Consider the following 16665-nt stretch of genomic DNA (forward strand, 5'->3'; position numbering starts at 1 on the left):
AGTAATTTAGGATTGGTAGAGTTATAGCTTACAAGAAAAGGTCCTATTCATGGACCTGTCCAAATGTCTTTTGAACATTGTAACTGTATCCGCATCTACCACATCCTCTGGCATTTCATTCCACATACAAACCACCACCTGTAGGAAAAAAATTGCCTCTCAGATCTCTCAAATCTTTCTCCCCTCACCTTAATAATACTAGTTTTATTTTTAACACTAGCCCTCTTGTTTTAAACTCATGTACCCTAGGGAAAAGTCATTAACTATTCACCTTATCTATGCCTCATGATTTTATTAACCTCGTAAGTCACCCTCAACCTCCTATGCTCCAGTGAATGAAATTCCAATCTATCCTGCCTTTCTTTCGAACTCAAACCCTTGCAAATCCTTTTTGAACCCTCTCCACTTTAATAATATCGTTCCTGTAGCAGGGCAACCAGAACTGCACACAGTACTCAAAGTGGCCTCACCAACATCCTGTACAATCTCAACACGACGTCCCAACTCCTATAGTCAAACGATTTGAGCAATGATGGCAAGTGTGCTAAGTTTCTTCTTAACCACCCTGTCTACCTGTGATGCAACTTTCAAAAAACTATGTACCTGAATTCCCAGGTCTTTGTTCAACAACACTACCCAGGGCCCTACCATTAACTGTATAAGTCCTGCCCTTGTTCGTTTTACAAACTGAAATACCTCGTGTTTATCCAAATTAAACTCTTGTCTGCCTCTCCTCAATGCATTGACCCAATTGATCAAGATCTCTTTGTAATCTTGGACAATCTTAACTGTCCGCTATACTACCAAATGTGGTGTCATCTGCAAGCTTACTAACCATGCCTCCTAAATTCTCATTCAAATCATTTATACAGCAACAGTGAGGAGATTGTAAGAGAAATTAACAGAGCTAAAAGTTAACAGATCCCCATGATCTAATGATCGATATCCCAAAGTGTCATAGGAGGTGGCTATGAGGATAGTAGATACATTGATGATTATCTTCCGAATTCCTATAGATTCTGAATGATTCCAGTGGATTGGAAGATAGCAAATGTTATCAGTCTTTAAAAAGGCGAGAGCAAAAACAGAACAACACATCTGTTCATCTCACACAAGTAGTAGGGAAAATGTAAGAATCCATTCAAAAGCTTGAGGTTAACAGATACCTGGTTGATAATGATCTGATGAGCATTGTCATCATGGTGGAAAATGGAAAATAATATTTGACAAGCTTGTTGGGTTTTTTTTTAAAAAGACGTTACAAACAAAATTAACAAAAAGCTGTAGGAGTAGTATACTTCAATTTTCAGAAAGCTTAATACCCCACAGGAGGCTGATTAGAAACATTAAAGTACATAGGATAGGTGGTAACATACAAACATGGATTCATGATTGGACGGTCATTTTCACATTGGCATGCTGTGTCTATTGGGTACTGTAAGGATCAATACTTGCGCCCCATTGTTCATAATACATGTATCAACAGGGATTTGCATAATATTCCCAAATGAAGTTGGAGACTAAATTAGCAGATGATTTGAAGTGAAGTGAGGAGGAGTTTTGCAACGAAGATGTGAAGTGGCTTCAGGATTTGGATAGGCATTGTGATTTGGCAAGAACATGGATGATGATGTGGAAAAATGAGAGATTATCAACTTTAAATCAGAAGAAACAAAAGATAGAGTATTCCTTAAATGGCAAGACATTGGAAAGTGTAGATGCACAAAACAGACCTCAGTGCCCTTATTGATAAGTCACTGAAAGTTAACATGCACATACAGCAAGCAATTAAGGGAGCTCATGGCATGCGAGCTTTCAATACAAGAGGATTGGAATACAAGAGTAGTGAAAACTTGGCTCAACATATAAAAAGTTCGTTGAACCACACCTGAAATACTGTGCGCAGTTTTGGTCTCCATATCTCAAAAAAGATATTGTTGACATAGACAGCGTGCAAAGGGTACCAGACTTGTGTCTTGGATAGCGGAACTGACCGATGAAGAGTGAAGGGGCAAATTAGGCCTGTATTCTCTAGGGTTTCAAAGAACAGAGGGGATATCATTGAAACTTAAAATATTTAAGGAGAAAAAAAAAGGGCAGATGCGTCCAAGAGGTGTCCTTTGATTGGGGAGCCTAAAACAAGCGGGCACAATTAAAAAAAAAAGATGGAGGCCACTAGGATCAGAGATGAGGAAAAATTTCTACACAGAGGATTGTGAACCCTTGGAATTCTCTAGCACAGATGGGCAAGGAAGCTCACCTTTGTGTATGCTTAAGGTAGCGATTGATAGATTTTGGACTGCCATTGGCATGCAGGCATAAGTGGTGGAATGGGTAAAAAGACACTGAAGAGTTCAAATCAGCCACATTTGTACTGAATGGCAGGGCAAGCTCAATGAGCTGAGTAGCCTACTCTTATGTCCTTTCTTTCTAGTTGTACCTCAAATTGTCAGGCAAGAATGATTTTCAGCAATAGTCTAACAAACCTACCACTACTCGCCATTAACATTCTGAGGTCACCACCAACCAGTTATTTAGTTGGGATAACCACATAGATACAAGAGTTGGTCAGAACTGGATCCTTCACATGATTCCAGTGTCTGCCATCTTGCTAAAAAGGACCTAGTTTGATGAAATAGCCGTTATCTGGAAGAGAGCAGCTTCAACTCGACTCTAGAGAGTCAATATCACAATAGGAAAAGCAAAGCAGTCTGCTTGATTGACTTCCCAACTTGACACTGTCTGCAGTTGTGTACCATCTATAAAACATACTGCAGCAACTTGCCAAAGATCCTTTAACCTCTAATATACTTGGAGAAGGAGGCAGCAAGTTCAAGAAATATCAGAGATTCATCCAAAAGCCAAATCCCTGAATTATTTCCCCTTTTCATCATCACTTATCAGGAGGGGAACATTTCACCCTGTATCTCAGTCCCAAATGGTTGGCTTCTTTCATCTTTTTAGAGAGAAAAAAAAGTGCTGCCCAAAATGGTTTTGTTGACTCAAAAGCTTACTATGCCAGGAGATGTACTGAGGCAGGATATTGTGCATGAGTTACTAAGCATGTGGAGCTTAGGTGAACGCAAGGTTAAATTTGGCAATAGTTCTGATTTGTAGACAGTGGTAACTTAGTTGAAATACTAGAAGACTGTTGGCACTCCAGTAACTATATTCCAACATAAATCACCATGTTGTGAAGGGAAGGTAGAGAGAAAGTGCCCTGACTAGATCTTTATTACTTTACAAACTACAAACCATGTGCTGCCTTCTCTCTGCCTCAAATCTAAATAACTAAGCCAGGGATATAATGTCAGTATGGGATATGGGAAGGAGGAGAGAATTAAAATTGTTTGCGCAAATGTGAGTAATCAAAAGCAACAAACAATCTTGGCTGCACATGGTCCAAATCCATTAGAGTTGAATCATTCCCAGGAAGACTTCACCTTAGTAGTCTTCAGTTTTCCAAAATTCCAAGCTCAACATTATTCCCACTGCTTCCTTCATTTACCGGTTTTCTCCCCAGTTTTGGTGGAATCTTGCATTCTAGCCCATGGTTCATCATCTCAAGTTTCCTCCAATTAAATGTCTAACTTGCCACCCTCAAGTATTTTGTTTGAATGATAGACAAAATATTCAAAAAAAAAGAGATTTACAATTCAACACGCTTTAACAATTTCACAACCCCACTTCATAATTTAAAAAAAAAGAATGTGTATACATACAAATTCCACAATTCTGGCCGTGTCCATGTTTATTAAATTAGAATAAATTTATAATGAAGGATTTTCTAAACGTCTACTCCAGTAGATCAATCTTGATTGAGGTTAACTCTGAAGTATATTTTTCAGGAGTTAGGTAACCTAACTCCTATTGATGTAAATGTTGTGAATGTAAAATCAATCCGCACAATATATTTAAAATGGCAGGAATAATCAGTGCTTGCTGATTACTGTTACTGTACACTACCTCGTACTTGCTGTTCAAGGCAGAGAATGACCTGGACGGCCTGCTGTAGGATGATCAGTTTGGTCTGAGCTTTATCAGTTTTTAAGTGCATCTGACACATGCGACCCAACTCTTTGAAAGCCTCATTAATGTCTCTGACGCGAATTCGCTCCCTCATATTATTTGCCATTCGCCTTTCACGGTCCTTCATTTCTTTTTCTTCGCCTGTAAAGCCTTCATCATGACTGCAGGATTCAGTGCCAACAGGGGTTAGTTAGGGATGGCAATTTTGCACAAGCCGTAATCCTTTTGTAGGCACAAAGATATGAATACTGATCAAACTTGTATAAAATACACTTTTACATAGCTTAAATTTAAAGCTTCATAAAAGGTGGCAAAATTTGTTTTTAACAAAATCAATTTGTATTTCAGAATTTGCTAATATTGATGGGACAGAGTTGCCAAAGTACTGCATACAAATTTGGTCAATCAAGGAAGCCCACAAAAGGATACATTGCCTTTTAACCTTTGAAACAACAAACTGTCACACCCAGAGCAAACTGCTAGAAGAGATAGGTACAGGAGATTACATGACCCTTAGGAAATGCTGTTATGCTACAGACCTAATTATATTTACAACAGCTACTGAAAGGATAACTGCTTAATTTACTTCCATAATTGTTTATAGATTCTCTTGAAGGGGATGGAATTCAATCCAGGATGAATGCACTTACTGTAAAGCGAAAGTAAATATTACTAAGTCGCATTTATTAGGTTTTAATTCTCCTAAGTAAATGCAATGAACTTACAGAAGCATTTTCATTTGTAAAAAAAGGCTTTCAATTTATATTCAATTTCTGGCATGTCCGATTATCAAATTTCTTATTACAGGTCCTTCCTATTAGATTCTCAGCATCCAACTTTAGGCCTTCCATCGTAATAGTTTAAAACAAATCAGCATCTTTGAAAAGTCCAGAGTTTCCAACAGCTCACTTTAAATCCTGAAAGCATTTCCATAGTCTAAGGCAGTTCACAGGGATGATAGTCTATTCATTGTTTGAATCAATTTTTGGACCTTGGTGTTCCTGGATTTTCTTTCAACAATGCCCAGAGAACAAAAGTTTTCATGTTCCCACTGCTACCTTACCCAGATAATTTGCAATCATGCAAATTTGTATTGCCCACTATTATTTTGTGATAGCAATCTATTATTTACCTTGTGTGCAAAGTGAGGCCAACTAGGAATTATTTTTTAGCCTTGATGTACAGGGTAATTTAGGAAACTAGAGGCACATTTTTGTAATCTAGACTGGGACTGAATAGGTCAGTTTGTAAATTTGTTAGATGTAGAAGCCTACCAATTTATAAAGAGCCAGACTCCCAGATAAATCAGAATTTGGATCTATTATAGCATCAACAACAAAATCAGAGTTGCCAGACATGTCAGATTGAATAATTCTTACATCAGTTCCCTGCTTTGAACACTGCCAAACAGCAAGTACGAGGTCAGAATGGAACCAGTGAGTGACTATGACTTGGAAACATCCAAGGCAAGAACAAGAGAGCAGAAAATGTGTTTTGGAAATTAGAAGAACATAACTAAGTGCAAAAGCTGGATGTATGGAAACACACTCAAATCCAAAGTTTGTACAGCAAACTGCAAAGGAAATGTTAAGCTGCATAAATATGCCAGGATATTCATACATGGCATGCATTTAATTTTTTTTTTGGGGGGGGGGGGGGGGAAAGAGGGGAAAAGAGGCACGCTGGAAAATAGGATAAGAACACAGAAGCAAAGTGTATAGGCCTACATGAGTAGAAAATATGCTCAATACGCAGGACACCTCTATAAAAAAAGTGCAAAAGAAACATTACAAAGCGAAGAAGCAAAAATATATTACAGAGGGGAACAAAGTCATCTGGTTAGCCGAGAGGCAACCACTGAAGGCTGAATCTAATTTACATAAATGGACTACAAACTATCATGCAGTCATTCCTTCCCTAACTTTACTCTTGGAATTTCACTGGTTTTGTGCATGTTTGAGGTGATGGTAGTTGTGAAATTTGAGCTAGAGGAGTAATTAACAATTACAGCTCTTCAAAATTAGACTCTCACCACAGTTTAAACTGATGCAATTGATTGCAATATGGAAGGCAAATTTTGCCAAGTTTCTTTCAAAAACAGAGATGGAGAGAAGAAAGTTTGTATCTAGATTGTTCACAACTTGCAGTAAAGCTCTATTTTCAGGAGCATATGTTTATCCTGCACAGCTGGAATAAATGTCCATTATATGATCATGGACTCACCAGGTGTGTGAAGGAGAGCACAAAACATCTAATAATGTTCTTTTTTTTCTCCCCATCTTGTTGACACAATTAAGAGTAACTGATTTCAAACAGGTCTCTGGTAGCTTGCCCAAACATCTATATTACTGAGCAAGGCTGTTGCGCATGTTGCGTTACACTCCTTGCAAAACTTTCAGGTACATGCATATATTAAGCAACATTCATAAATACGCAGCCTTCTGTCAGTACATGACAGCATGAGATGTGTTCACTAGGCATGAATTTTTAATAAGTTTTCAGTTCATTCTGGGACAAATATTTCTGTTGTCATAGCTCTTCAAATTGTATGGCATGTCCTGCACATATAGTTTCATTAACTGTATTCAAAAAGGAGGCCTCAAGCTCATGCTAGCTTCAACATTTTGATGGACAAGAGAACAATTGCAAAAGTGATTCATAATATTGTACCGTATTTAAATTTGTTGTGGAATAAACTGCTAGGATAAATGACATGCATTGCATGCAAGTGAAAGTTGTGTAAAACAGGATCAGGATCTTCAGGACAAATGGGGAAAGTAAGCCTTTGGCATGTTGTATTCCAAGTAGAGACAGCCCATGCCAGTTGATATCACTATGACCAACTGACCTCTGACTTGTTGTTCCAAGTTGAGAATGACTGATACAGCCTGGTGGAGAATAAGCAGTTTTGTCTGTGGCTTGTCACTGTTAAGATGGAGTTGACACATGCGTCCAAGTTCCTTGAAGGCCTCATTGATGTCACGCACACGAAGGCGTTCACGAGCATTATTAGCTACTCTCCTTTCCCGCTCTCTCTCTGCCTTTTGCTCTGGGGGAAGGTGTTCATCATCATCTTGACTACTGACCAAAATATAATAAAAACATCCCTCAAATACAAATATCAAATACAAAATGTAGAGGCAATCATGTGCTGAATTCAAGCATTTCAACTGAATAATACCTTCAACAAATAATCACTTTAACATACCAAGATATTAGGAGGACGCAATGTTCATACATTTTTGAAGGCTGCAACTTGATCAGCAATAGTTCACAACGTATAGCTCAATTTATCATTTATGCAGAATAAAAGTAGTTACTTTTTGAACAAAAAAAACTACAACTCCACACATTATACTTACTGCATTTGAATATTAACCTTTTCTATTTGTGCAGAAGCATATTTGTACTTCACTTGCAAATAACAGACAACAAATTTGTGGAACATTTGATACATCTGCAAGACATCTCACCTGAACGTAATGCCTGTTCATCACATGATGGGTTTAGAACTCTAGTTAAGAAATAGTTCTCTAAAATGGAACTTCAAGAACATACAAGTAATTTTATTCAAAAAGGTTGAAAAGCCAAAGTATTACATTCTATTTTTTGGGAGATAGAGAATGACATTTCTAACTAATATCTTATTTCAATTTCAACTCAAGTGATACAAGAATTTCTAACTCCAAATACCACATCCTAAAGGTTTCTAAATATTATCAAACTGTAACTTAAAAAAGATGATTCTTTGGAAGAGTCAACAAGGCACGAGGAACCAAACAGTCTTGTTCTGTGCTGTATAGCTTTATGATTGCTCCGAGAGAGCTCAAATATAGAGTAGTACCTACAATCCCAAATAAAAAGCAGATAAACCTAGAAGAGTGAAAAACAACAGACTGTATATGATATTTATCATCCTGTCCATGTCAAAATGAGACCGAAGCAATGCAGTGCAAGACTGAACTTATAAATCCAAGTTACAGGATATAAAAATATTTAAATTAAAGCTGGGGTCACACTTGAAGGTCACATCTCTCACACTTCAATGGGAAGCATTCCTGTACTGTGTCTTGATCATTTATCATGTTCCTTAACAGCAGGCTTCAAATTAAAGACTGGAAAACCATGATGGTCAATTGATCATGTAACGGAGTAAACTGCTGGCCCTAATTTGATTTGACTCTTGCAAAAAGTCAGTTCTGCTTCCAGATTTGTTTCTGTTTAATTCACTTGATCAACATGGACTTCACTAGCTAGGCCAGCATTTGTTGCCCATCACTAGTTTCCCTTAAAATGGTGGCAAGCTACCTTCTTGAATCACTGCAGGTAGATCCACAATGCTTTAAAAAGACAGGAATTCTAGGATTCGACCCTAACAAAACTGAGAGAATGGCGATATACTTTCAAGTCACAATGATCAGTGGCATGTAGGGGAACCTGCAGATTGTGGTATGCATCTACTGCCTCTGTCCTTCTACATTGCTGCAGATTTGGAAGATGCTGTCTAAGGATCTTGTGGAAATCACCATTAATCAAAAACCGCAGCGATTCTCCAACATGGACAGTGGGGGAATCCAGTGATGGTAATGCCATCAAATATCATAGGGCGATGATTAGACCCTTGCTGGATATGGTGTGACACAAATATTACTTGCCACTTTTCAGCCCAAGCCTGGACATTGTCCAGGTTTTGCTGCATTTGGACAGGTTTCAGATCAGAGTCGTTGTAAATGGCGTCAATCATTCTGCAGTCATCAAACATCCCTGCTTCTGACTTTGCCACTGCTTAAAGTATGGGCGGTGGTATTTTGTGCTCTACAAGGTTAAAATGATGAAATTCCAATGAAACCAATGTAATATCTGCATTTTGTTGCGGTCTCAATGACAGGAGTGTGATTTGTTCAAACTCCAAAATGATTTTAAATCTGTACTTAAAATATCAAGGTTAGCCAGATGTTTAAGACAGTAATTGTGACACAATGGGATTGACTCTCCTCCAACGGGAGTCATGTCTGCAATGGCTTTCACACTCTGGTGCTGGTTCTTTATATTCTCCAGCATCAAATGCACCTGCACGTTCCTTAAAAAGGATACATTGATTGCTTTGCTTTCAGTTTGAAAACAATTCATGAAACTATAATCATAAACCAATCATGCCTGTTGATTAAGACACCTCCATGGCTGTAAGATACGCATTCATGTCAAAGTCAATAACTATAGAGGCACTGCAAAAAAGTGAACCACTGTACATACTAACATATTGATATACAAAGTTACCACAGCACTAATGTGCACTTATCCTCTGAGCTCAAATCATTCAAAGGAGATCTGACTGGATTAAAACATTAAGCAAAATTACTGTATTATCTTTTGGGAGCCCATGAATCAATATTCTGTCAAAGAACTCAATCAGCAGTGAAAAAATTCATAGATGAGGGAGAGAGCGAGCATGAAGGTTTTGGACAGAAGAGAAAGAACTACAGATAGAAATGGCTTCAAAGCAATTAAAGTCTTAAGGACAATGTCGAATGCTACCCAATTTCTATAGATGGTCATTAAATTTCTTCCTCCCAAGTATTTCATGTATGTTGAAAAACAATACTTCTGAATCCAAATGAGTACAGAGGAACCTCACGTATCCAAAGGACACGGACGGACAGTATTTAGTTCGGTTAATCGAATTCTGGATAACAGTTTAGTCAAGCATCGGGACCTTGCGATCTTGCCGGATAATCGAATGCCAGATAATGGAAATTCCTCTGTAGTTGGGAAAAGTGATAATCTGTTTTAGGTGCATTATTGCACTCCTACATTTAAGATTATAGGTGCAGTGGAGCAAAGTGAATAGTATAATTTATGAAAAAAATAACTTGTTCAAATTGGCAGGACAGATGCGTCTAGACTGCAGCACAAGAGCTTCTTAGACAACATGTGATCTGGGACAAACATGCACAAAGTATTCAAAGTTTGAGTAGTTTCTGCTCAGGAAACTGGGGCTTGGGAGCTATACTAAAGATACCATTATCATTGTGCTGGGGGGAATTTTGTTGGATTCTTTGTAATGAGGTGGCAGCCAACCTATCGTAACGTGCTGCGCTTTTCCAGCAACACATTTTCAGCTCTGATCTCCAGTCCTCACTTTCTCCTATCGTAACATATAGTCTTCTAATTTGGTTATTGGTCACAGTTAAGAAGTAGTGAAGCAGAGGGCAGGAGGAGTACCAGCCCAAGACCAATGTCCTTGTCTACTTCCCTGGTTGAGCAGTTCACAAGGATTTAATCTAAATGGTGGGGCTAGAGATCTAACGTAGAAAGATGGGAGTAGAGACGAGGCAAGAGATGAAAACAACATGGATCAGAGAATGGCAGGAAGGTACAGAAAGCACAAAACCTCAAGATACAAGTTTGAATGCTTTGTATTGCAATACATAGAACATTCAGAACAAATGTAAACAAATTAACAGCACACAGTGTTGTAAATAAATAAAATATAATAGCCATTAAAGAGACATGGCCACAGTATGATGGGGATAAGGACTGTCCTGAATATACAGGAAAATATGACTTTTAAAAAAACTGGAAGCTGGGTAAAAGGTGAAGGTTAACAATGTTAATCAAAGATGGTATATATGTTGAGAGGTGAACTTGGTTCAGAAGTTGAGAAAATAAAATCAATTTGGATAGAAGGAAGGAATATTAGGAGATAGTCAGTATTGAGTGTGGTCTACAAGCCCTTTAACAGTAACCACAATGCAAGAAAGTAGCAGGAAGAAATACTGGGTGCTTGTGACAAAGGCATGCCAAGATTCATGGATGACTTTAATTTCTAAATAAACTGAGAAAAATCAAACTGGCAGTAGTCTGGGTGAGGAATTCAGAGAATACTTGACAGAGATAGTTTTTCAGAAGGGCACATTTTGGAATTAATCGGAGAGGTCACATTTGACTTGGTAGTGTGTAGTTTGACAAGCTTAAATTAATATCTTCGAAATAAAGGGAGCAGTGACCACAATGTAATTTTACATTCAGCTTGAAAGTGAGAAGAATATGTCTAAGACTAGCATTTTAAACTTAACATTTACCTTCAGCCTCTTACAATCATAGAATATTCCAAAGCATTTTACAGTTAATGAACTCCTTTCACTCAGCATTGTCAGAGATGTGTGAGGTGGAAATAGTCATTTGAGAAGAGAAAAGCAACTCGGATCCAGACAATAACATTTAGCGCATACACTAACTACAAAGCTCCAGCTACATAGAGTCATAGAGATGGAAACAGACCCTTCGATCCAACCCGTCCATGCCGACCAGATATCCCAACCCAATCTAGTCCCACCTGCCAGCACCTGGCCCATATCCCTCCAAACCCTTCCTATTCACATATCCATCCAAATGCCTCTTAAAATGTTGTAATTGTACCAGCCTACACCACATCCTCTGGCAGCAAGTCTTAAAGCATATTAAAGTCTCAAACCAACGTATACAGGAAAACACCACATATGGACCAAATATTGAACTACAGAAGCAAATCATCCCAACATTCACAAACAAAGCTGCATCAGAACATTATTTCAATCAGCCACCACATACTACAGCACAAAGGAACTAGGTAGAGCAGAGAAAAATCAGCAATACAATGTATTAAAAAAAAATGGGTACCCAATGAACACAGTCCACAGGTTTCTCAGCAAGGAACCCAAACAAGCAGACAAAACACATCCAGAAATCTTCGCCACTCTCCCCTACAAAGACATCTTGGAAATGACTGCCAGACTGCTCAGACCCCTTGGCATCATGGTAGCCCACAAACCCACCAACATACTAAAACAGCAGCTAATGAACTTGAAAGACCCTATGCAGACAACAAGCAAAACTAATGTCATTTACAAAATATCTTGCAAAAACTGTGACACTACGTTGGACAAACAGGCAGAAAACTCGCCACCAGGATACCTGAACATCAACTGGCCACAAAACGACATGACCATCTCTCACTATTATCCTTACATACAGATAAGAAAGGACACCACTTCAATTGGGACAACACACCTATCCTCGGACGAGCCAAACAGAGACATGCACAAGAATCCCTAGAAGCATGGCATTCCAAACGGAACTCTATCAAGAAACACATTGGCTTGGATCCCATTTACCACCCCTGGGGAAAAAAAAGAACAGGAAATGACATCACTACAGGAAGTAACATCACCTATCCAAGGAAACCCAAACATATCAATAGAAAGCAGGAAACACCAGCAGCGCTTCGTCCTCGGGCTCACTGAAGATGTTACCTAGTATGGGAACAAAACATCTGAAAATGAACCTTCCAGCTCAGTGAGCAAACCTACATCCAGATTCTTTGCTTGAACTTCACCCAATTAGTGTTCAAACTGGTTGTAAGTTGAACTATTTCCATGTTGCCACACTCAGCTGGGGTTCTATAATTCCAATATATATGCAGCATCATGCACTTAACTGAATTGAGAATTTCAAAATTAAACAAATCCATCTACAAGTTAATGGACCCCATATATGTAAAAGAAGGAACCTAACTCCAGAAATGATACGACTCAGGAAAGTGAAATATCACAGTATTGCAACTCTTCTACCAGCTAGGATTTAAAATTCAAGCTTCAGGCCAAGGAGTACTGAACAGATAATACACCAAGTGAATATTAAGTAGTGACAAAACTACTTTCTGATCTGATCCATTTATCTTCATACAATATTATTTCAACTATTCACCCACTGAGTCACCTGAGAATACAGACAGAATAAAAATAACCTCTATCATTGAGAAGAATACAAGTTCACAAAAGATGTTCAGTGTATGTACTTCTGCAAGGGTTATTTTCAGTAACAATTTCCAAACTCTGCTGACAACATCCCAATTGTCACCAAACAATGTAATTGTCAAATTACCTGTCATACTAGCCAAATATACATGGTCAAAATAGATATAGATGCAAATATCACTATAGATGTCTTGCAAACATATCCAAATTTCCACAAATTTTTCATTCCTACAGAAATGAGGGATTCCAATGATCAAACAGTATTTTACAGTTTCAATATTTTCAAGCAATATTGCTTATCTGAAATCATAAATGTAAAAATTAGTTCATACCTAAATGATTGCACAGCTTTTTACAGAGGATTACTTCAGACCAGGCAATTGGAAAAAATATTCTAGGACAATACTAAAGTACCTTGTTCTTGATGCCCTTGATGACATTTTGGAATCTTTCCTCTCATCTTCTGATTTGTCTTCAGAACCAGAGGAATTGTGATTTTCATCATCCTCCTTTTCTTCTCGTTTAATATCAGTGCTAGATTGACTAACACTTGATCTCTGAAGACCACTGGTCATTCCTAAAACAGAATGCAAAAAACCCAAAAAGAACTCACATTTTTGATCAAACAGGAAAGGGGTTTGTTCACACATGAATTTTCAAAAGGTCAAATAGTAATAGGCGTAGGCAAACCTTATAGTTATGACCTTACAGTAATTTTGAAGCAAAGATGTTTCCAGCTTATACTTTCAAGGTATTGTAACCCAGACAGGAATTTTAAAAGCTTCAGTGGAGAAGAGGCAGTACAATCAGGAAGCCTTTTATTTTAGTTGAGACCAGGGAAGCTATGGCATTATTCTCAGTGTGCAAATGAAAGCATTGCAGTGTACAGATACAAGAGATACCATTTCAAATCTGTTAAACAGAAATTATTTCGTTAAAAAGAGTTGATATAAAATAAAATCAGATTTACCAATTTAAAGAAACTTATGTTGGAATCCTTAGTGAGGTACATTTACAGCCAGCTGCTACTTGAATGTACCTAGTTGAGTAGTGGCTGCATGACTGTGGTGACCCAGAATTGGTGGAATAAGATTCTGCTTCATTAATCAGGGTTATGTAAAAGAAAAAGAGCCCAAGTCAAGCAAAGCAAGACTTCAGAGAAGCCAGTGACTGGAAGGACAGGCAAGTCCCTTTTTAAAAAATAATATTGCTGTTGCTTTTCATATTATTTATTTTGTTTCTGTGGTAAAACACTGAACACTCAATGTGAGGCAAGAGCCTTGAAATCCTTCGAGTGGAGGGAGAAGAAGGGGAAAGAGGTGGATGGAGAGTAAATATTGTGATGTTTCTATTTGCATTAAGTGCCTCAAACAGGAAATAAACTGCCTACATCTAATCAAAAACATACCCATCTATTATAGTACAAACTACACAAGCCATTATTTTCTACTGAAGTACCCAAATATGATTGAGAAGATCTCACATCTCAGTATCTTTTGCAAACAATCTTTATTCCTCTAATCCTTTAACTGTATTGACCTGGCTATTCATGCAGTAAATTTTTCATTCACTAACAGAGGTGATGCTCAAGAACGAAAATTCTCTTCTTAGATTATAATATCCTAAATTAAAAAAAAAGAGACAATTTCCTCTCATGTTGTTTTCATTTATGCTAATCTATAACTAGCCTATTATTAGCTAAGAGTTGCCCACAGGAATTCCATTTTCTCAGCCTTCATGCAGTAAATCAATTTATCTCTGTATTACTCAAATTATATAACTCGAATAAGTAACACCAGGTGATGAGGCATAACTGAATCCTTACATTTGCAATGATGGATCATTATGAAGCTTCAAATATCTCTGCTGTTTTACAACCGGTTTGATATTTACATCTATAGAGGAACCTTTATTATCCAAAGAACACAGGCTGGAAATATTCAGTTCGTTTAGTCAAATGCCGGATAACTTACTTAGCCAAGCATTGGGACCCCACGATCTTGTTCGGATAATCTGAAATTTGGCTAATCGAATGCCACATAATTGAGGTTCCTCTGTATGTTGAAAGAAATATATGCAAAAGACAATTAAAAACCTAGCGATATGCTAATACTAACCACTATAGGTTTCTTGTGGTCGGTTCAGGTCTGACAGTGCAGTAGTTTGTGATGGGAGTGCACGACTAGGCAGAACACTGGCATTACTAGATATTCCTGCACTTTCTTCATGAGCTCCAACCTGCAAAATAAATTAATTTTAGGAATAATGTTTTGCACAATCTGAAATTTAAGCAAATTAAATGACAAAGGGACATTAAGATGCATACCTGAAAACCTCAAAATAGACATAGAATAGGTTTGTGGAATTTAAGAGAATTAAAAGCTGCAGGACAATTGTGGAATGCTGGAAAAGTCAACACTGATACTGGGGCTGTCATTTAGATGAAAGTTTAAAACTAAGACAGCGAAGATGGTTACTTCAGATTACAACAGGATCTTGATCAGATGGGCCAATGGGCTGAGAAGCAAATCTTAGCAGGACTTATACACTTCATGGTAGGGTCCTGGGGGGTGTTGGCAAACTCAAAGACCATGGAGTGCAAGTTCATAGCTCTTTGAAAGTGGAGTCAGAGATAGATAGGATAGTGAAGGCAGCATTTGGTATGCTTTCTTTTATTGGTCAGAGTATTGAGTACAGGAGTTGGGAGGCAATGTTGCAGCTGTACAGGATATTGGTGAGGCCACTGCTGGAATATTGCATACAATTCCTGGTCTCCTTCCTATCAGAAAGAGGTTGTGAAACTTGAAAAAAGGGTTCTGAAAAGATTTACAAGGATGTTGCCAGGGTTGGAGGATTTGAGCTAAAGGGAGAGGCTGTTTTCCATGGAGCGTCGGAGACTGAGGGGTGACTTTATAGAGGTTTACAAAATTATGAGGGGCACGGATAGGGTAAATAGACAAAGTCTTTTCCCTGTGGTGGGGGAGTCCAGAACGAGAGGGCATAGGTTTAGGGTGAAAGGGGAAAGATATAAAAGGAATCTATGGGGCAACCATTTCATGCAGAGGGTGGTACGTATATGGAATAAACTGCCAGAGGAAGTGGTGGAGGCTGCTACAATTGCAACATTTAAGAGGCATTTGGATGGGTATAGGAATAGGAAGGGTTTGGAGGGATATGGGCCGGGAGCTGGCAGGTGGGACTAGATTGGTTGGGATATCTGGTCGGCATGAACAGGTTAGTCCGAAGGGTCTGTTTCCATGCTGTACATCTCTATGACTCGAGAGTTCTATCTGCCATCTCTGGTGGAGATTAAAGGATGTTGGACATACCTAAAAACAGCAAGTTCTCTGGGTTACTTGAACAATACTATCTCTCAACCAATAAGAGTTAAAAACAATGAGAATATGGTCATTGCTGCTTACATGTTCTGTGACTAACTTAGTTGCTGTTTTGTCCACAACAGTGATTGAACTTCAAAATAAATACTAGTGGCTCAGAGATACTGAGGCCATGAAAGACTAAGTTAGTTTTCTGGATCTCCAATTTCAGAAATTAATTTACACTGTGCAACCCAAAATTCACTATAGTGCTTAGTAAACTCTTCACTGAAATACAACATTTGTATCAAGAGAAACTGCAAGAGTTAAGATTGCAATCAGCTAAGATTGGATGTGCAATATTTGTACAAAATCTGAGTTTTTAAGTGTGCCCAAGGAAGTGAGCCAGTTTCCAAACTGAACAGACACACAATGGCCCTAAAAACAAATAAAGACACGATAGAATGAACTACAGTAGATACTTTAAAATTGCAACTGTGATTCTAATATATATATATTATATA

General features: G+C 38.1%; 1 protein-coding gene across 5 annotated transcripts in view; it reads right to left on the reverse strand.

Moving 5' to 3' along the window:
• Window positions 1-16665, reverse strand: part of LOC140494655 (transcription factor 12-like) — a 150447-nt gene that overhangs the window by 15414 nt on the left and 118368 nt on the right. For 3 of the 5 annotated variants that reach the window (XM_072594081.1, XM_072594079.1, XM_072594076.1), the window contains 3 exons: window positions 14942-15062; window positions 13239-13401; window positions 6878-7110 (listed from right to left, as the gene is read on the reverse strand). In XM_072594081.1, coding sequence (XP_072450182.1) covers window positions 6878-7110; window positions 13239-13401; window positions 14942-15062 — 517 coding nt within the window. Of the gene's footprint in view, window positions 1-3966; window positions 4191-6877; window positions 7111-13238; window positions 13402-14941; window positions 15063-16665 lie in introns of all 5 variants that reach the window. The other 2 variants (XM_072594080.1, XM_072594078.1) reach the window with 2 other exon arrangements.

This window comes from Chiloscyllium punctatum, chromosome 24 (genome assembly GCF_047496795.1).
Source record: "Chiloscyllium punctatum isolate Juve2018m chromosome 24, sChiPun1.3, whole genome shotgun sequence".
In the NCBI taxonomy this organism is placed as follows: domain Eukaryota; kingdom Metazoa; phylum Chordata; class Chondrichthyes; order Orectolobiformes; family Hemiscylliidae; genus Chiloscyllium; species Chiloscyllium punctatum.